The sequence below is a fragment of the Pseudophryne corroboree genome, chromosome 6 (genome assembly GCF_028390025.1).
Source record: "Pseudophryne corroboree isolate aPseCor3 chromosome 6, aPseCor3.hap2, whole genome shotgun sequence".
Taxonomy (NCBI): domain Eukaryota; kingdom Metazoa; phylum Chordata; class Amphibia; order Anura; family Myobatrachidae; genus Pseudophryne; species Pseudophryne corroboree.
This window is the reverse complement of record NC_086449.1, coordinates 47,218,189-47,240,255: the sequence shown is the minus strand read 5'-3', so window position 1 is coordinate 47,240,255 and position 22,067 is coordinate 47,218,189. Positions and strand designations below refer to the sequence as shown.

Sequence of the window (22,067 nt, the reverse complement as noted above, 5' to 3'; positions counted from 1 at the left end):
CTGCCTGCGTACTGTGTAAAATGGGGGCACCTGCCTGCGTACTGTGTAAAATGGGGGCACCTGCCTGCGTACTGTGTAAAATGGGGGCACCTGCCTGCGTACTGTGTAAAATGGGGGCACCTGCCTGCGTACTGTGTAAAATGGGGGCACCTGCCTGCGTACTGTGTAAAATGGGGGCACCTGCCTGCCGTACTGTGAAAAATGGGGCACCTGCCTGCGTACTGTGTAAAATGGGGGCACCTGCCTGCGTACTGTGTAAAATGGGGGCACCTGCCTGCGTACTGTGTAAAATGGGGGCACCTGCCTGCCGTACTGTGAAAAATGGGGCACCTGCCTGCGTACTGTGTAAAATGGGGGCACCTGCTTGCGTACTGTGTAAAATGGGGGCACCTGCCTGCGTACTGTGTAAAATGGGGGCACCTGCCTGCCGTACTGTGTAAAATGGGGACACCTGCCTGCCGCGCTGTGTAAAATGGGGACGCCTGCCTGCCGCACTGTGTTTAAATTGGGATGCCTGCCTGCCGCACTGTGTTTAAATTGGGACACTTGCCTGCTGTAATGTGTAAAATGGGGACTTTTTATTTTTATTTTTTTCCCCCTGTGGTGGGCGTGATGATATCAGATGAGGCCATGCCCACTTTAATGAGACCACACCCATTTTAATCAGGCCACACACCCTTGTCGGGAGCGCGCGCGCCTTCGGCGAGCGCATGCATTTTCTTTTTATAGCTATATGGGGGGAGGGGGACGCACGTTTTTTTTTTTTTTTTATAGCAAAGGGGGGGGGGGGGGGGGGGCGCATTTTCAAATCTCGCACTGGGAGCCAAATTGTCTAGAAACAGCCCTGCCTTTATGCCCCAGTCTGACACTGCCTGTATTGCATGGGAGTCTTGTGGATATTTGAAGCTTACTGGGCAAGGTTTGCCTGTGTTAGTATTGTCATAACGACCAGCTGATGGATATCACTTACAGAGGCGTCCTGCAGGAATAGCGCCAACTGCAGCCATGTGATGTGCCCCTGAGCCAACTCCAGGGCTGTGCAGAATGATTCAGATCGCCGGTCCTGTAACTATAATTATGGTGGGCACAGATACAAACAACCAGCCCCCATAGAGCTGCGACAAACAATCCTCGAGATTGTTATTTCTTTCTGTTATTACAACTTGTTTTTTTATTCTTTTATTTTGCAACTGATGGGGTTGGGACAATGGGCTGCAAATTGCAGTGCCGGCGGTGGTGGTGGGGTGAGGCTGGGACTGTCTGACGGTCTGAGAGCATCAGGACGGGCTTTGATATGAGGGAGAAGTGACATGATGGGGGCAGGGGGGGTGGGGGTGGGGGTGCAATAATGTGGATAGGGGCAGCCTGACCCCTAAATCCACCCCTGATCTTAAGTGGAGTGTAAATGGCAAGACCGCCCCTGTAAACTTTCCTTCTTAGTAAATATGCATACATAATTTAACATCAAATGACATGTCATAGTTTATGGCTTCATATTATTATAATACATTGCCAATCATCCAATGAGGGCTTATAACCAATCAATGAAAATAATAAAATTATGCAGAGCGGGACATCCGTTACGTTTGCACCATGACCCCTAAATCCACCCCTGGTTAGGCTGCGGGAGGTGGAGGTTAGGGTTACGCTGCGGGAGGGGTGGATTAGGGGTAGGATTAGAGGTGGGGATAAAATACCAGTATGTGTCGGGATTCTGTCTTACTGGGATTTCCTACCCAACCCTCTTAATCCACTATAAGCACTGGTGTATCTATATTTGGTGCAGTGAGTCCAGAGGGGCCCCCCCTACCGTACACACTGCTTCCATTTTTTGAATACTAACCCCTCTGGAGTCCCACGCCTATGTCAGCAGCGCTGTGGAATAACCGTGAAAATGGTGCAGCGGCCATTTTCACGGCATTCTGCGCATGCTCAGTAGAGAAATCGCAGGGAAAATGGCCACCGAACCATTTTCCTGGTGATCTGCGCATGTGCAGTAGAGTCTGAGCCCTCTAGTGCTCAGACTCTCAGCACTGCCGGCAGAGAGGAGGGGGCCCGAACGGAGGAGGCTGCACACGGGCCTCCTCCTCTCTTAAAGCGCCCCGACTATGGGGTAAATTTACTAGAATGGGAGTTCTATTTAAGATGGGATGTTGCCCATAGCAACCAATCAGATTCTACTTCTCATTTATCTAGCACCTTCTAGAAGATAATACCTGGAATCTGATTGGTTGCTATGGGCAACATCCAATCTTAAATAGAACTCCCATCTTAGTAAATTTACCCCATGAGACATTTGACATGTTAACTTGTTGTAATATCCCACTATGTGAGTCATTATGCTGGAACTGCTGATCACGCTACAGCACATATATACAGTATGTCATTACACAGACAACAATTCCCAGCAGCCTCTGCACCTTCCCAGGAGGACAGGCGTACATCACATGGCCTGTGTCAGGTGGTATAGTGTGACAGTTGAAAGTGAGCGGCAGTTGGAGCAGCCATCTTAGGAGCTGTGGAGAAAGGTACTAAATCATTGATGGTCTATGACCGATGTTGAATACTTTTACCATCGATGGGGGCAAACCAGATGGTTTCCCGCCATCAAGGTTCAGTGCCCTCTGATACCCGTGAAGCCACCCCCCGGGCTCTGTTTGGGCCACATTCCACTGTACAGTAATGCAGGGGTGACCATCGAAGGGTAAAACCATTGATGGTTCGCTTACCGATGGTTTTACACCATTGAGGTTATCCATCAATGGTACCATTGATAGTGACCATCGATGGATAACCCACCGATGGCCATACCTAGGCGGCTCTCACCGGGACGGGGGCAGAGTCGAGGATGTGGATTCCCTTGTTGAAGAGCCAGACACAGCTCTCCTCCCAGAGGCGGCCTTGGCTTTGGTGTGCGGCGGAAAAACGGGCATGGTCCCGTTGAAAAGGGGCGTGGTCTCTCTGGCAGGGCACGTGGCAGTATAGAGCCATCAGTAAAGTTAATTAGTTGTTACTGTAGTCATAAACTGCTGTCTGTGTTGTTGTATATTTGTTTTGATCCTTGCTTGGCAGGAAGTAACCTGCAGAGACCATTACTACTTCGTTCTTGCAAAAATAAAGCTAAAATTACTTGTAAAAGTTGTATATACAGTATGTTCCTGAACAAGGCCGGTTCTACACCTTGTGGAGCCCAGTGCGAAAGTTTCCACTGGCGCCCCCTCCCCCCCTGCGGCAAAACAGTTAGTGTGCGCCGGATATAGGGGCGTGGCTTCATAGGGGAGGGGCATGGCCACATAGGGGAGGGGAGTGGCCACAGTTATGCCCCCAGTAGCTGTGCCCTCAGATTTTCCCCAAGTAGTTGTGCCCCCCAGTTGATTTGCCCCCTGTAGCTGTGCCCGCCCCCCTGTAGCTATGCCCCCAGTAGATTTGCCCCAGTAGTTGTGCCCCCTATAGCTATGCCCCCAGTAGATTTACCCCAGTAGTTGTGCCCTGTCGCTGTGCCCCCTGTTGCTTTGCCCCCAGTAGTCGTGCCCCCTGTCGCTGTGCCCCCAGTAGTTGTGCTCCCAGTAGATTTGCCCCAGTAATTGTGCCCCCTGTTGCTTTGCCCCCAGTAGTTGTGCCCCGTTGCTTTGCCCCCAGTAGTTGTGCCCCCTGTCGCTGTGCCCCTTAGTAACCACTACCAAACACACACAAAAATAAAAAAACAATACTTACCACTGCCCCGCTCCTGCTGCTGCTGCTCGATCTGGCCTCCCGCGGCTCCTCTCTATGGGAGAGACGTCATGACATCTCTCCCATATAAGCGCCGCACAGACACTAGAGGTCAATACTGACCTCTAGTGTCTGTCACTGGAGCCGGCTGCAGCGGACGCCCACACAGCCCACGGCGTCCGCTGCAGCCGGGGAGCGGGGTGCGGGTAGGCGGCGGTGCCTGCGGGGTGACTGCGGCTGCACCCCCAGGCCGCAGCGCCCCGGCGCAGGCACTGCTTGCCCGCACCAAGAACCGCTCCTCAGGGGCGTTTCTACAGAGGAGGGGGCCCGTGTGCACCTCCAAGTGGGCCCCCACCTCTGAACGGCGCTGTAGATTACGGCCTTGCGCCAGAGTCTACTGCGCATGCGCAGGTCTCCGGAAACATGGCGCCCGCCATGTTTCCAGAGACCAATTTGGCAGCGATTTCCGCTGCGAACGCTGCGCCCGCCACTGGACTCCGGTAAGGTAAGTATTTAAATGGGTGCAATGTGTGCGGAGTAGGCCCCTCCCTGGACCCAGGGGCCTATGTGCACCACACACATTGCACCCATTATAGAAACGCCAATGCGCTCCTGTTCCTGAAGTTGGTCTATATCAGTTCATTTATGCAACACATTTCAGACTGGTGAAAATCCTTAATACGACGATGGTAGCGAATGTCACAACCTGACATTGGGCCTAATTCAGACCTGATCGCTCGCTAGGTTTTTTTTGCAGCTCTGTGATCAGATAGTCACCCCCATAGGGGAGTGTATTTTAGCTTAGCAAGTGTGCGATCGCATGTGTAGCCGAGCTGTGCGAACAGGTTTTGTGCAGTCTCTGCGCAGCCCGGAACTTACTCAGCCGCTGCCATCACATCAGCCTGTCCGGTCCCGGAAAAGACGTCAGGATCCCTCCCTGCAAACGCATGGACACGCCTGCGTTTTTCCAACCACTCCCTGAAAACGGTCAGTTGCCACCCACAAACGCCCTCTTCCTGTCAATCTCCTTGCGATCGCCTATGCGAATGGATTCTTTGCACGAACCCATCGCTGAGCGGCGATCCGCTTTGTACCTGTGCGACGTGCCCGCACATTACGGTGCATACGCATGCGCAGTTCTGACCTGATCAAAACGCTGCAAAACATGCTAGAGAGCGATCAGGTCTGAATTACCCCTTTATCCATTAAGGTGTATGTAGTATTTTCTAAACTCATCTTGCAAAACATTATTGCTACAGTTAACCTCACTGCTTATGCAGGGCATTAGAGAGCGTGGCCGGGCACGGGTACTTTTCAGGGGGTGTGGCCTAATCATGGGAGGCGTGGCCCTGCACACTTAGAAAAAATACAGAAAAAAGTAGTACTTTAAGTGCCTCCCTGACCACACTGCAGCCCAGCACACAGCAGCGCGTGCTGGGCTGAGGAGAAGTGCTGCAGCTGCTGTTGTCAGGTAAGGGGGGGGGGGGGACACTTGGGCCCCCTCTGGACCCCTGGACCTGGGCAAATAGTACCTGCCCCCCCCTCAGCATCACAGAAGCCTATGTACCTAACACCAGCAAACCTTCTTTGAGTTGCTGGCATGCCGGCATGTGTAGTCCCACAGCAGCTGAAAGGCCACCTGTGCTGAAGTAGGGATATACCTATTGTCTGGACCGTAGACGGACCATGTGGACTGGGTTTGGGAAACTCTGGTTCAAACCATTGAATGGTTTTCTGTTGATGGTTTCCTTCCTTCGATGTAAAGTACTTATGGCGTTCAATGGCCATCCCCATAATGCTGTAAATGTCCCACTGATCAGCTGCAAGTCTAGGCTGGACACCAAGCGACCTCCTGTGGTTATCACAGGTACTGCATTACAACTATATTGCACAAGTACTCACATGAAGAAGGGCAAATACTTTATAGATACAGTTATCGCAATCCACTTTATCTCTCTACAAAGCTTAGTGCATATATTGTAGTGCACTGCGGTAAGAGAGAGGTTAAGTCAAATATGTTCTAGTGCACTCAGCGCTGGGGTAAGAGGAGGAATTGGATAGTCCCCACTCCCCTGGCACCAGGGTCGTAAACAAGGGCAGATTAACAGAGGAGGGAGTCGTATGCAGACACCATATGGGATCCCTACTCTCTATTGTGGATGCACAAGTCTCCAGAAACATGGCGCCCACAATATTTTGGCAACTAATCACTATTGTGTGTGCTGCAGCCATTACCCCGGTGATTTTTTCAGTGGCTGCGACTCTGGTTCGGTAAATAATTAAACATGTGCGCTGTGCGGTGTGGACCCATTATAGATGCGCCAGTGGGCATAAGTTTCATACCATGAGCCAAGAGGCAAAATAGTTATTGGCGCCCCCCTCCCCTCTCGCATTCACTACCATCACCCAAATACCAGCAGCACTCAAGACACACACTCCCGCAAACCTACATTCGCTACCAACACCCCAGCAGCACCCAGTCATACATCCCCACCCCACCCTGCCTTCACTGCCAACACATCAGCAGCACCCAGTCATACATCCCCACCCCACCCTACCTTCACTGCCAACACCACAGCAGCACCCAGTCATACATCCCCACCCCACCCTGCCTTCACTGCCAACACATCAGCAGCACCCAGTCATACATCCCCACCCCACCCTGCCTTCACTGCCAACACCCCAGCAGCACAGAGACGCACACTGTCCTCCCTCTGCATTCACTTCCAACACTCCAGGAGGTGGAGTTCCCAGACGCACACTGTCCTCCCCCTGCATTCACTACCATCACTCCAGGAGGCAGAGATCCCAGACGCACACCATCTCTCCCTGCATTCACTTCTAACACTCCAGGAGGTGGAGCTTCCAGACGCACTCTGTCCTCCCCCTGCATTCACTCCCAACACTCCAGGAGGCGGAGCTCCCAGACACACACTGTCCTCCCCCCGCATTCACTTCCAACACTCCAGGAGGTGGAGTTCCCAGACGCACACTGTCCTCCCCCTGCATTCACTACCATCACTCCAGGAGGCAGAGATCCCAGACGCACACTGTTCTCTCCCTGCATTCACTTCTAACACTCCAGGAGGTGGAGCTTCCAGACGCACTCTGTCCTCCCCCTGCATTCACTCCCAACACTCCAGGAGGCGGAGCTCCCAGACACACACTGTCCTCCCCCTGCATTCTCTCCCAACACTCCAGGAGGCGAAGCTCCCAGACGCACACTGTCCTCTCCCTGCATTCACTTCCAACACTCCAGGAGGCAGAGATCCCAGACGCACACTGTCCTCTCCCTGCATTCACTACCATCACTCCAGGAGGCGTAGCTCCCAGACGCACACTGTCCTCTCCCTGCATTCACTTCCAACACTCCAGGAGGCGGAGCTCCCAGAAACACACTGTCCTCTCCCTGCATTCACTTCCAACACTCCAGGAGGCAGAGATCCCAGACGCACACTGTCCTCTCCCTGCATTCACTACCATCACTCCAGGAGGCAGAGATCCCAGACGCACACTGTCCTCCCCCTGCATTCACTCCCAACACTCCAGGAGGCGGAGCTCCCAGATGCACACTGTCCTCCCCCTGCATTCACTCCCAACACTCCAGGAGGCGGAGCTCCCAGACACACACTGTCCTCCCCCTGCATTCACTCCCAACACTCCAGGAGGTGGAGCTTCCAGACGCACACTGTCCTCTCCCTGCATTCACTTCCAACACTCCAGCAGGCAGAGATCCCAGACGCACACTGTCCTCTCCCTGCATTCACTACCATCACTCCAGAAGGCGGAGCTCCCAGACGCACACTGTCCCCCCCCTGCATTCACTCCCAACACTCCAGGAGGCAGAGATCCCAGACGCACACTGTCCTCCCCCTGCATTCACTCCCAACACTCCAGGAGGCGGAGCTCCCAGACGCACACTGTCCTCCCCCTGCATTCACTCTCAACACTCCAGGAGGCGGAGCTCCCAGACACACACTGTCCTCCCCCTGCATTCACTCCCCACACTCCAGGAGGCGGAGCTCCCAGACGCACACTGTCCTCCCCTGCATTCATTTCTAACACTCCAGGAGGCGGAGCTCCCAGACGCACACTGTCCTCCCCCTGCATTCACTCCCAACACTCCAGGAGGCGGAGCACCCAGACGCACACTGTCCTCCCCCTGCATTCACTCCCAACACTCCAGGAGGCGGAGCTCCCAGACGCACACTGTCCACCCCCTGCATTAATTTCTAACACTCCAGGAGGCGGAGCTCCCAGACGCACACTGTACTCCCCTGCATTCACTCCCAACACTCCAGGAGGCGGAGCTCCCAGACGCACACTGTCCTCCCCCTGCATTCACTCCCCACACTCCAGGAGGCGGAGCTCCCAGATGCACACTGTCCTCCCCCTGCATTCACTTCCAACACTCCAGGAGGCGGAGCTCCCAGATACACACTGTCCTCCCCCTGCATTCTCTCCCAACACTCCAGGAGGCGGAGCTCCCAGACGCACACTGTCCTTCCCTGCATTCTCTCCCAACACTCCAGGAGGCGGAGCTCCCAGATGCACACTGTCCTCCCCCTGCATTCACTCCCAACACTCCAGGAGGCGGAGCTCCCAGACACAAACTGTCCTCCCCCTGCATTCACTCCCAACACTCCAGGAGGCGGAGCTCCCAGATGCACACTGTCCTCCCCCTGCATTCATTTCTAACACTCCAGGAGGTGGAGCTCCCAGACGCACACTGTCCTCCCCCTGCATTCACTCCCAGCACCCCAGCAGCACCCAGGCACACTCTCCTCCTTCAATGAATTACTATTACCCCAACATACAAACACTACCTATTGCTAATCAGGGTCTTCTGTTATTTAATCCCACAGCAACTCAAAGGCAGCCAGTCCTGCGGGTGTGTAGGGGAAAGAGATAACAAAGTAGAGAGGGGCCATGTACTTCAGCCTCTGCCCTTCCCTTTTTATGTACATTGGTGCAGTTTGCTTCCCGGAAATACGTCCCTATGCTGAAGCCGGACTCTAGGGTGTGGTCACTTTGTGGCACACGCCTATTCATGCTCTGGGGTGCATAAAGGAGACTGTAGAGCAATGGAGGAGGTCAGGGTGCCCACTTCAGGGCTGGTGGTGCAAGTCTCCTGTATTTATGCCCTTGGCACTGATCATGGCTGCTCCCTCAGTGCATCATATACACTGCAGGGAGGAAGCAGACAATCAAGAGCAGACCTTCCAGCAAGATGGAATAAGACACCGCGATCAACATGGGAGACACGGGAACAGCAGCAGTGGTAAGCGAGAGTTGTACTGTATGAAGCTTTGCTCCTGCCTATAACACCCTAGTTGGGGTCTTTGAGTTGGGAATTAGGTCTATGGGGCTGTTGGTTTAATACAGGTGCTAGAACCAAGCCACTGATTAATTCTGCCGTTCTGTGTCTCAGGGGTTAATTCAGACCTGATCGGTGCCGTGCGTTTTCGCAAAGCAGCGATCAGGCCTGAACTGCACATGCGCTGGCGCCGCAGTGCGCCGGTGCATGGCAGACAGCCAATGGCTATCTTAGCCCTGCGATCGCCTCTGCCTGTTTGAGGGCGGGCCGGCAGTGTTCAGCCGCCGTTTAGGGGGCGCGGTCCGGGCAACGCAGGCCCGGACCGTTGGGGGGAAGGGGGGGGGGGGCTGCGGCTGCTGCGTGACATCATGCGCAGCCACTGCGACGAGTAGCTCCCTGCCAGTGCGCAGGAGCTGCGCTGGTAGGGAGTTACTCTTCCAGTACAATAGCATCGCCGCTGTGCGATGCTTTTGTACTTGTGCGGGGAGGTCGGCCTTGACATGCGGGGCGAACTAGCCATGTGCTGGGCGTCCCACCGCATGTCAGGGAAGCTGATTGTAGATGTGCTAAATTTATCACATCTACGATCAGGTCTGAATCACCCCCTCAGTTCGGCCGCTAGACCCATTCTGTTGTTTGACTCAAGTTCTAGGCCCAAGCCGCTGACAAACCTCAGGCACTAGGGTCAACCCACCAGTTCTAATGAAGCGCTAGAACTAACCCTGTTTTCCCGCCAAAACCCTGTTTTGCCTCAAAAAACAAAGCCCAATTTTCCAGAAAATAACAGATCCTGGCAAGTATTTTTACCCTACACCTAACCCACCCCACCCACAGCCCAAGCTTCCCCTCCCCCTCCAGCAGCGTAACCCCAACTGCCCTTACTCTACCCTGCAGCCTAATCTTAATCTCCCCTACAGCCTAACTCTAACCCTCCCTCTAGTGCAGGCATGTCCAAACTGCGGCCCTCCAGCTATTGTGAAACTACATATCCCAGCATGCCCTGACACAATTTTGCACCCCAACCCTGGTACTTTGTGATGTGACTAATCCAGTGCACTGCTTAGAGGCCGGAGCTCAGCAGCGGCGGGCCACGGCGGTGTGGAGGGTGCAGATGGGGATCCGAAGTGCCAGCAGAAGGAAGCACAGGAAGGAGAGTAAGGCGAAGAGACGGCCTGCTCCAACCTGCTGTAGCAGGCCAGTGGTGTTTTGCAGGAGAGTGGGCCTGCAGGCCAGTATACACTTGTTTGCATGGGTGCAGTGGTGTTAGGAGGGCGGTGCGGCCCTCAGACGGGGTGACACCAAAATGGCTGCTCCTCTGCAATGACAGGAGCCAGGTGTTGCAGTTTTACACTCTCCTGCCATAGAAGAGGAGCCGACGGTGCAGGCAGCCCAGTCTCCGAGGGCAGCCCAGCATGTCCGTGGATGCTGGGCTGCCCCTGGAGTGATGTCATCAGGATTTCCGAGAGACCACACACCCCTCTGCTTTAGGCCACTCCCCTTTTCGATCATTGACCTGCCTCCAGCGCGCTAAGTAATACAGAGTACGCACCAGGTGTCAGCAGACCAGGTGACGCCTCTGCATGGGTGTAGTGTAGTGAGAGGAGAGTTACACTGAGTAGGGGGTGAGACAGGCTCCCGGCACTTCAACCCCACCCCCATGTGTGCCTCCCCAGTCACTGACCTCATCGCACATGACTGAGGTCACCAATGCAATTATGTCATCACATTGACATTGGCACTATATAGGCCTGATTCACTAAATGCCTGATTCAGAGATGTCTTCTAATGCAGACGGTGATGGCAGCCCTCTCAATAGTGACTACAGAAATATGCAAATGGTAATCTCAGCCTTCCCTCTGAGACACCCACATTCAGGCTCCGTGGTCAGTGAATTGTGATGGAGATTGTAAACACAGTGACTCAGCACCAGCCCCTAAATGTTCCCAACATTGATTACAACTATGGTTTATATCAGTCATTTATATTGATCATTTAGCACAGGGAAACTTGGTCAGACCCAAACTCCAGTAGAACACTGCCCCCCAGTGGCCACATCAGAGAAATAATAGAATACTGCGCACGGCTTGTTGCGTCCAGTAATAGTTGCCCCTTAGAAAATGTCTCATCATTTAAAATAAGAAATGTCACAGTTTATTTATTATCCCTTTAAATGTACAGGAGCTGGGGAGAAGCAGCGGGCATGGAAATGTGTCCGGAACAGGGAATGGCGGTAAATAAGCAAGTAATATACAAGTTCCGTCGTTAATAGATTACAGGATAGGAAATCATTGCAAGCTTCCAGTATACTATGACCCCGACTTCTGGCAAATTACAAGTAAAAAGAGGATGTCATATAGTCTATGCAGAGTACTAAGGTCAAACCTCCTGGAGTGCAAACAGTGGTAAACATACAACGGGTTCACTACGATATGCCGGCGGTCGGGCTCCCGGCGACCAGCATACCGGCGCCGGGAGCCCGACCGCCGGCTTACCGACAGTGTGGCGAGCGCAAATGAGCGCGCGCCACACTATTTTATTCTCCCTCCAGGGGGGTCGTGGACCCCCACGAGGGAGAATAAGTGTCGGTATGCCGGCTGTCGGGCTCCCGGCGCCGGTATGCTGGTCGCCGGGAGCCCGACCGCCGGCATACTGAAGACCACCCCATACAACAACTCATAGAAACACATATGATCCAATTTGATTTGATCCTGGCGTCAAGTGTCATGTGGTACTGCAAGATATGGACTCCCGGGTCATAAACCCGGAAGTACAGAATGGGGAGCGCATCGCAAAAAGGCAGCTCATTCCGGGAGAGCTGCCCTTTGTGGTACTAATCACATATTTCAGTACACATGTGATTAGTGTTGGCACAATGTGTGGCGGGATGTTCCGCAAGCGGTTGGTACATCCCACCCACTGTCACTGCCCCCTGTCACATGCTGCCCTGTCTTCACTGACACATCACTCATCTCCTGATATACTCTGTGCTGCTGGGGACCCTGCTCCTCCCACTATATAACTCTCAGTCTGTGGCTTCCTGCTGCCTCCATTCCTCTCCTCACATCATGTCACTGCCCCTGTCACATGCAGCCCTGTCCTCACTGACACATCACTCGTCTCCTGATATACTCTGTGCTGCTGGGGACCCTGCTTCTCCCACTATATAACTCAGTCTGTGGCTTCCTGCTGCCTCCATTCCCCTCCTCACATCATGTCACTGTCCCTGTCACATGCAGCCCTGTCCTCGCTGACACATGCCTCATCTCCTGATATACTCTGTGCTGCTGGAGACCCTGCTCCTCCCACTATATAACCCTCAGTCTGTGGTTTCCTTCTGCCTCCATTCCCCTCCTCACATCATGTCACTGCCCCTGTCACATGCAGCCCTGTCCTCACTGACACATCACTCATCTCCTGATATACTCTGTGCTGCTGGGGACCCTGCTCCTCCCACTATATAACTCTCAGTCTGTGGCTTCCTTCTGCTTCCATTCCCCTCCTCACATCATGTCACTGCCCCTGTCACATGCAGCTCTGTCCTCGCTGACACATGACTCATCTCCTGATACACTCTGTGCTGCTGGGGACCTTGCTCCTACCACTATATAACTCTCAGTCTGTGGCTTCCTGCTGCCTCCATTCCCCTCCTCACATCATGTCTCTGCCCATGTCACATGCAGCCCTGTCCTCACTGACACATCACTCATCTCCTGATATACTCTGTGCTGCTGGGGACCCTGCTGCCTCCATTCCCCTCCTCACATCATGTCACTGCTCCTGTCACATGCAGCCCTGTCCTCACTGACACATCCCTCATCTCCTGATATACTCTGTGCTGCTGGGGACCCTGCTGCCTCCATTCCCCTCCTCACATCATGTCACTGCTCCTGTCACATGCAGCTCTGTCCTCGCTGACACATGACTCATCTCCTGATACACTCTGTGCTGCTGGGGACCCTGCTCCTACCACTATATAACTCTCAGTCTGTGGCTTCCTGCTGCCTCCATTCCCCTCCTCACATCATGTCTCTGCCCATGTCACATGCAGCCCTGTCCTCACTGACACATCACTCATCTCCTGATATACTCTGTGCTGCTGGGGACCCTGTTGCCTCCATTCCCCTCCTCACATCATGTCACTGCTCCTGTCACATGCAGCCCTGTCCTCACTGACACATCCCTCATCTCCTGATATACTCTGTGCTGCTGGGGACCCTGCTGCCTCCATTCCCCTCCTCACATCATGTCACTGTTCCTGTCACATGCAGCCCTGTCCTTCCTGACACATCACTCATCTCCTGATATACTCTGTGCTGCTGGGGACCCTGCTGCCTCCATTCCCCTCCTCACATCATGTCATTGCTCCTGTCACATGCAGCCCTGTCCTTCTTGACACATCACTCATCTCCTGATATACTCTGTGCTGCTGGGGACCCTGTGCCTCCATTCACCTCCTCACATCATGTCACTGCTCCTGTCACATGCAGCCCTGTCCTTCCTGACACATCACTCATCTCCTGATATACTCTGTGCTGCTGGGGACCCTGCTCCTCCCACTATATAACTCTCAGTCTGTGGCTTCCTGCTGCCTCCATTCCCCTCCTCACATCCTGTCACTGCCCCTGTCACATGCAGCCCTGTCCTCACTGACACATCCCTTATCTCCTGATATACTCTGTGCTGCTGGGGAACCTGCTCTTCCCACTATACAACTCTCAGTCTGAGGCTTCCTGCTGCCTCCATTCCCCTCCTCACATCAAGTCACTGCCCCTGTCACATGCAGCCCTGTCCTCACTGACACATCCCTTATCTCCTGATATACTCTGTGCTGCTGTGGGAACCTGCTCCTTCCACTGTATAACTCTCAGCCGGTGTCTTCCTGCTGCCTCCATTCCCCTCCTCACATCATGTCACTGTCCCTATCACATGTAGCCCTGTCCTCACTGACACATCACTCATCTCCTGACATACTCTGTGCTGCTGGAGACCCTGCTCCTCCCACTATATAACTCTCAGTCTGTGGCTTCCTGCTGCCTCCATTCCCCTCCTCACATCCTGCCACTGTCACATGCAGCCCTGTCCTCATTGACACACCACGCATCTCCTGATATACTCTGTGCTGCTGGAGACCCTTCTCCTCCCACTATATAACTCTCAGTCTGTGGCTTCCTGCTGCCTCAATTCCTCTCCTCACATCATGTCACTGCCCCATCACATGTAGCCCTGTCCTCACTGATACAACTTTACTTGTGAAGAGACCAGTCATTACATCTGACAGCACCAGCACACTCACTGAAATCCTTTGTGCTGCGGTACACTTTATAGTTATCTGATTGGTCAATAAACTTGGAACACCCAGGCAAGCTTGAGATGAACACAATAAAGGCGCTTGGATCTTAGTGATACTGTAACTGTATGTACCTTAAAAAAGTATCTGAGACTAATTGGTGGTCTCCACATGGAGAAGATATAAGTAAGCTAATGATCCCATTAGTTTTTAATTGTTTATTAATACTTGTGAACATAAACTGTCCTGCACAGAGACTCATCTTTCCCTGCATATTTGTATTTATTAAATAACCATACCAATGGTAAGTGTCACTCATTGTCCAGATTGTTACTCTACCCAGTGTCAAATTACCACGATGCATAGTGAAGAACCCGTCATAGCAGGAGAAGACTCTTCAGTCTGCTGCGTCCCATATAAGGAGATACTATTATTTTACCCAGCAAAGAGCCCTATAAAGTAGCCATTGTTTTTCTGTCTCTGTCCTGTTGCCAGTATGTGAAACGTGCTTTGTCCATGGTCCACAACGATTTCTGAGTCCCTTGAAAGCATTAAATATTCCCGTAATCACCTACAAAAGTTATTTGTCTCCTAGATCTGTCTCTCATTTATTTTTGCATTGCCGTTTGCTTGTGTGGAACACTTTTCGCTACGAAAGTCCAGACAAGCCTTTATGTCCATAGAGATAAATATTTGCTTAAAGTCTTTTTTGTTTAACCATAGTCACTGGAGAATTGGGAGCAGATTCTTCCACGGGACGTCTGCAATGTCTCTGCTTTAGGGAAATTGTGGGTACAAGTTACCCCAGGCTTGTCCACCCTTGTTTAGTCTTTTTTTGTCCACTTTTCCCATTTGTTCCCTCTCCTTCTTGCTCCTCAGCGTCCGACCGAAGGGCTCCTTGGTCAGGAAGTAAACCAGGGCATTGAGAAACGCGTTGGAGCTGGCCAGGGGCCGAGTTACTTTGTAGCAGACAGCCACCACCTCCAGTGCGCGGCATCCGCTCAGGGAATTGCCCATGGTCCGCATTGTCAGGAAAATGGTGCGTGTGACGTGGAAAGGCAGAAAGCAGAGAGCAAATAGAAGGGTGATGGTGACAATGGTCCGAATGGACTTGCGTCTCTGGGTCACACCAGGCACCGGTCCTGGGACCACTCCCCCCCTTAGTGTCCGACAGAGAGTGCGCACAACTCTTGAGTAGCACCAGGCAGTCAGCGTGAAGGGCAGGAAGAACCCCGCTACATGCAAGAAGAGTCCATAAGGCATGTAACGTTGGAGGTCTGCGTCCACGGCATCATCCCAACACGTCAGTATCTCCTCATGCCCTTCGAGGAGTCCTGTTCGGGCAAAGAGCAGAATAGGTGAGGTCATGGCAAACACCACACCCCAAACGAGCAGACAGGTGGCCCTCACCCAGCGCATAGTTTCCAGCCTCATGGTACGTATGGGATGGCAGATGCCAAGATAGCGGTGAAACGAGATACATGTCAGGAAGAAGATGCTGCAGTAGAGGTTGAAGTAGAAGAGAAAACGAACCAGGCGACACATGGGGTCTCCGAACAGCCAGCGGTCACGATAGATGTAATTGGCAATGAGGAAAGGTAGGGACATACTGTACATGAGGTCACTGAGAGCCAGGTTGAACATGTAGACTAGTGATGGATTCCAAGGCCGACGAAGGCATCGTGTGAGGACAATCGAGTTCAGTACCAGGCTGAGTAGGAAGGTGAAGAGGTAGCAGGTTGGCAGGAAGATGTGCTTGTAGGACTCATCTAGAAGGCATGAGGAACCTGGTGAGGATAAGGTGGGGATGGAGGAGTTGAGGGAAGGGGTGGGGGGAGAGGAGGGCATGCTGGACAGAGTGACTGACGAGTTATGGAGGCTCCAGCATCACAGATGTTGTAGAGCCGGGGAACGTCTTGGAGAGGACGGATGGTGGGCGAGAGAAAATAGAGAGAAAGAGAGAAACAAAATTAAATTTCTTCATATAGAAAACATGGCATGCAATCACAGTGACATCAACCCAACACATATCCGAATTTACCGATGAGCAGAATACTGTATATTACACATTTATTACACATACATTTTTTAAGGTGTGGTATAAAGGATCTACAGTGTCTAGGACTCTAGGTAGACAGTCATTAGGTTGGCCTCACATGGTTGACAGGCATTAGGTCAACAGGGACCAAAGGTCAACAGGTAAAAGTTAGAAAGTAGGTAAGATTGACAGGTACAAGAGGCAGACAGGGTCAAAAGGTCAACAAGATAATGGTCGACACAAGTTGGGGTTTTTTGAGGTGCCATTTTGTATGTTTCATCATATGTGACCACAATCAGTGGAAACGTGGTCCCTCAAGGGCTTTGGGCAAGGTGCCTCACTGCGCTCGCCACAGGTTACTATTCCCAGTCATAGTCCATGTGGATGGTAAATCAAGCAAATGTTGGGAAAATATGTAAAAACACCCCTAAACACTTGTGTAGACCATTTGTGTGTTGACCATGGTCACGTCAACCTTTTGAACTTGACGACCTGTTGTAGCTGTCGATCTTAATGCATGTTAGCCTTTCATCTGTCGACCTTTTGTACCTGTCGACCTTTAGACTCTGTTGACCTAAAGCATGTTGACCATATGGAGTTGACCTATGGACTGTCGACCTAGACAAGGTGAGGAGCCCTCCCCATAATGGTCAGCGGTATCTCCTCTCCAGACTTCTCCCAGAGACGAGCAACATAAAATTGGCAAGTATGCTTTATTATTATTATGCTGCAATTGAGATTTTAGCCGGGACACGCCCCTCAAAAATCTAACTCTCTCGGGTGGACCTCTCAGATACCATGAAGAGTGGCCCCACCTCCTTGCTTCATAATACCGGCAATTGCAGTACTGTAGAGAAGGAAGTGTGGCCATGAGAGGCGATTGCTCCCCCACGCCTTCTGCAGCGCCCCCTTGTCCATGCTACACACCCTTTATCGCCGACCTCAATGTTGGCAACTGTGTGTAAAATGCATCCAAAACAAAAAATAGTGCAGTTACAGTACATGTACACGTTGTGTCTGAGGCATCTCAAGATCAGCTCCAGGTTAATAGATGGGCCTACAGCCCCAGGCCCTCACACAAAATAGGCCCATCATAATGACCGGATAAAGAAGTCCAGCTGCCCAGTTGGCCACATGGTCGGCCATAAATCAGCAGAATTAAAACTGTTTTTCTGTCTTCCTCACAGAGTGGTGCAATTTTTCTACTTAAGGAGATATTGGGGCTGATCGTGTAAGGGGTGAACAGGCCCACATGGCAAGGCCACACCCACATGTCACTGGCCACATCCACACAGCACTGGCCACACCTCCTCAGGTTCTCACAACAGGCCCTTGATCATTTTCAGCCTTCAGGAAACCAGAGTACCCGGAGGAAACCCACGCACAGTAGCGGCTCTTGCCACGAGCAAGAAGGCTTTTTGCCCGGGGTGCCGCTGTCCCAAGGGCGCTGCCACCGCTGCCGTGGCAAGAACTGCCCGCTATTGCCGGTGCCGTGCGGTGCACCTGACGTCATCGTGCACCGCACGGCATTGTGGGAGCAGACGCTAGAGATCAGAATTGACCCCTAGTGTCTGTGCAGTGTGCGGCGCTATGACGTCTCTCCCATAGACCCGAGGGGCTGCGGCCAGAGACGGAGGACAGCAGCAGCGGTCGGGAAGCAGGAGCGGTGCTGGTGAGTATTTTTTTTTTTTTTAAGCGACGCTACTAGGGGCACAGCAAACAAGGGCAAAACTACAGGGGCACAACTACTGAGGGTACAGCAACAGAGGGCAAAACTACAGGGGCATAACTACTGAGGGCAAAGCTACAAGGGGGCAAAACTACAGGGGACACAGCTACAGGGGGAAAATCTAGGGATGGCCATCTGTGGGGTGTCTCATCGATGGACACAAACCATCTATGATGAACCATCGATGGTTTGCACCACTCGATGGTCACCAATGAAAGGGCAGGCTGGTCCACGGACCAATGAAAAACCAGGGGAGGGGCTTAGCGGGTGCCGGGGGCGGAGCTAAGCTCAGTGTCCCGTCACCACATAAAAAAAAAAAAGTATTTAGTTATACTTTTCCATCGATGGAGGGAAACCATCTGGTTCTCCCACTTCGATGGCAAAAGTATTCTACATCGGCCGTAAACCCTCGATGATTTTGAATCATCGATGGTCGATGGCCATCCCTAGGCAAATCTACTGGGGGCACAGCTACAGGGGGCACAACCATGCCCCTTCCCTATGAAGCCACACCCCTATTTCTTGCCCCGCACCAACCCTTTTTAACCTGTTTGGGGGGAAGGGGGGCGCCAAAGGAAACTTTGACCCTGGGCGCCACAAGGTTTAGAACCGGCCCTGCCCACGCAGTTAGGTCCGTGGTGGGAATCAAACCCATGACCTCAGTGCTGTGAGGCAGTAATGCTAACCATTACACCGTCCTTACTACCCTAAAAGATAGGCAGAGGGGAAGAGCCGCCAGCACAAATAAGTGCGGCTCTGCCAGGTGTGCCCTCAGGACAGTCGGGGGGGGGGGGGAAGCTGGGGGTGCATAGACTGCAGAGTGCCTGTCTGGTGCTCCCCTAGTATGAGCTATTGTAGCTGCTGCAGAGATACTGGTTGCGGGATGCTATTGTGAGCACTCTGCTAGCCAGATGCAGGAACCGTGAAGCAGGGATAGGATAGTGTGCCCCACAGGCCTCTGTTCAGCGGCAATGCGATCGCACAAACCTAGTTATGGCCATCGATGTTGGTGGCCATTTTTAAGTCTCTTTGCCTTTTGGAAATTCTCCTTCTCTCCCTCCCCGTTTCTGTTTACAGTATGTTTTTGTTTTCCTTAACGGATGACATGTATGATATGTATGATTAATTACATCCCGTCAGGGTATTTGACTGTCCTGGCGTGTCAATATGGGAAAACTGTACACCAACAATTGAGGTTTATTTGTATGAATGTTTTATGTTTGTTATTGGGGGGGAATCCAATTAGTTGCGTGGTTTACCCTGCAGTTAATTACCCGTGCCCACCCGTTATTGCATGTTTTATGAGTTCTTAACGCTGCAATATCAACCGATAGTGGTTTATCCAATAACACTATGCTCGCTGTGTTATTAGCTATTGCACTTACTAATTACATATTAGCTGACGGACTTACGCAATTGAATAGTGATTAACTAGAAACGTATGGATTTTTTCTTTTGCACAAAGGTTTTAAAGCACTGAAGTGAGAACTGAAAACAGACAAATATCATATAGCCACAACGCAAATAAATGAAACACAATCAGCCGAAGGTACTCTGCAATCAGCCAATCATACCACTTTTACACTCGCACTCCCGGGTCACTCCCGGGATGCTTCCCGGGATGCATCCCGGGATGCATTCCCGGGACTGACCCCTTTCACACTGCATTAAGACCTGGGATCGACCCGGGACAGCCCCATTTACACTGATCCCGGGATATCCCTGCAAATGCATTAGTATGTCATTAGAAATGGCCTTGGGCTCAGAAAAGATGACATCAGCTTTTCTGAGCCCAAGAAAGCTCCAATCCGAGTCCTTTTAACAGTCCCGGGATAGTGAATCCCGGGACGGACCCTTTCACACTACCCAGCTTCCCGGGACGGTCCCGGGACCAACCCTGCTTTTGACCTGGGATGAAATCCCGGGATGCTCGTCCCGGGAAATTGTCCCTGTACCCATTTACACTGAGAAGAATCCCGGGATGATGCGCGTTCACGTGCAATATCCCGGGATTTTTCTGCGAGTGTAAAAGGGGTATCAGAGGGCTCAAATGAGAAGCGACTAGCTAAAGCTCCTTTATAGTCATTATCCTTCTTGTAGCAAGGGTCGATCGTCCAGCAGAGCCATGTCTGAAAACGTCCAGGTCTGCCTTGGTCGCAGTTCTGTGGACAAGCACTTATTCAGCCTAGACATCAGGTAAGGGAAATTCTCCTTTCTGCAGATGCTGGGTCGGGGGGGCTCGGGGATAATCCAACACCTTGAAACTCCTCAATTCATGGATTCCTACCTACACATTGATTTTTTTACATGCAGTTTTTTTGTCAGTTCCCCGACGGATCGCCGATCATTGCTGTCCGCCGAATGGCATCTGTAATTGCTGATCGGTGGATTGGATCGGCATTGTCAGAACGGGGAATAATGGGGGTAGATGTATGGGCCCCATTACTGTGCCTGGTATATACATGCCCCCCTTCTCTCCCACGTTTTGCAAAGCGGGATATTTACCAAGCCTTGGAGAATTATAAAGTTGATAGAAATAAAGTACCAACCAATCAGCCTTGAAAAGTTATACATTTCATGGTGATAAAGTAGCAGCCAATCAGCTCCTGACTGTCATTTTTCAAACCCAGTCTGTGACATGGCAGCTAGGTGCTGATTGGCTGGTACTTTATCACCCTTCAATTTATCACTTTTCAGGGTTTAGTACATTTATCTCTCCCCACTTTATTTTTCTCCAAGCTTTGATAAATGCCTTCTTTATCTATGAGGGGTAAATTTACTAACGCTTCTAAAACAGAGAATTGGTGATGTTGCCCATAGCAACCAATTTCTCTGTCGCCTTTTAGCAATAACTGTGATGCATAAACAGAAATCGAGCTTCATTGACAATGCTGATGACCCAGGGCTACTCAGAATAATGGGAAGAGTAAGTATAAGATGTAAGTGGATGTAAGAGTAATGGGGAGATGTACTAAACAGTAATAGAGCGGAGAAGTGAGCCAGTGGAGAAGTGCCCATGGCAACCAATCAGCATTGAAGTAACATTTATAATTTGCATACTTTCAAATTATACAGAGCAGCTGATTGGTTGCCGTGGGCAACTTCTCCACTGGCTCACTTCTCCAGTCTTCTCACTGCTTAGTACATCTCCCCCTAAATCTTTTTTGTGCACACGCTCAGTTACAGAAAAACAGAGGCACCCGCAAGGCACTATGGGGGACATTTACTAAGCAGCGATAAGAGCAGAGAAGTGAGACAGTGGAGAAGTGGCCCATGGCAACCAATCAGCTCTAAAGTAACATCTATAATTTGCATACTATAAAATGATACAGAGCTGATGATTGGTTGATGGGGACATTTCTCCACTGGCTCACTTCTCTACTCTTATCACTGCTTAGTAAATATTCCCCTAAATGCACCCCTATAGTGAGTGCAGGCTTATAGAAAGCAGGGATAGCCTTAGTGTGATTCTCCAGTAGTAATATAACAATGTGGCTTTTGTTGGCCTGTACATGGAAGCCATTCTCTTGACACACGCCCATGACCCCTGCGCACGACTTCAAAACATGTATTCATCTGCGTTTAACACTCTGGCACTTTCTTAGTCAGCGTTTCCACCTCGTTAATTTCACTTAATGAGTAACAAAGCTGTGGCCTCTTTGACCCCAATGCACTCCCCTCCATTTCCCGGCAAAACATTTGGGCTGTGGCATGTAACGTGCGCACGGGGTCCTGCAATCATTGCCTTAGGCAGCAGGCACAATGTCCCCTATTCATACATTAACTTCATTTTCATTTTATTGTGATGCGTTCGGAAAAACACGTGAGCGCCAATTATACCTTTTCCACTATCTAGCACGGGTGGCAGCCGGGAGCCTGACACGGCTGCGACCCGTGCTATAGCCCCCTTCTACACTGCGCTCACCAACCTGGCATATTGCCGGGTTGGTGACACTGCTGGTGACACGGCAGGGGCGGTGCTGGG

The 22,067-nt window shown here is 51.7% G+C and overlaps 1 protein-coding gene and 1 long non-coding RNA gene across 3 annotated transcripts in view; one reads left to right on the top strand and one right to left on the bottom strand.

Annotated features, from left to right (window-relative positions):
• The window catches only part of LOC134936046 (uncharacterized), a 406,776-nt gene that overhangs the window by 5,092 nt on the left and 379,617 nt on the right, over positions 1 to 22,067 (top strand). The gene's annotated exons all lie outside the window — the stretch shown is intronic.
• Positions 14,578 to 16,226, bottom strand: LOC134934814 (P2Y purinoceptor 6-like). Its single transcript, XM_063930165.1, has one exon. It carries the CDS (start codon positions 16,161 to 16,163, stop codon positions 15,093 to 15,095), a length of 1,071 nt encoding a protein of 356 aa, XP_063786235.1. The 5' UTR covers positions 16,164 to 16,226; the 3' UTR covers positions 14,578 to 15,092.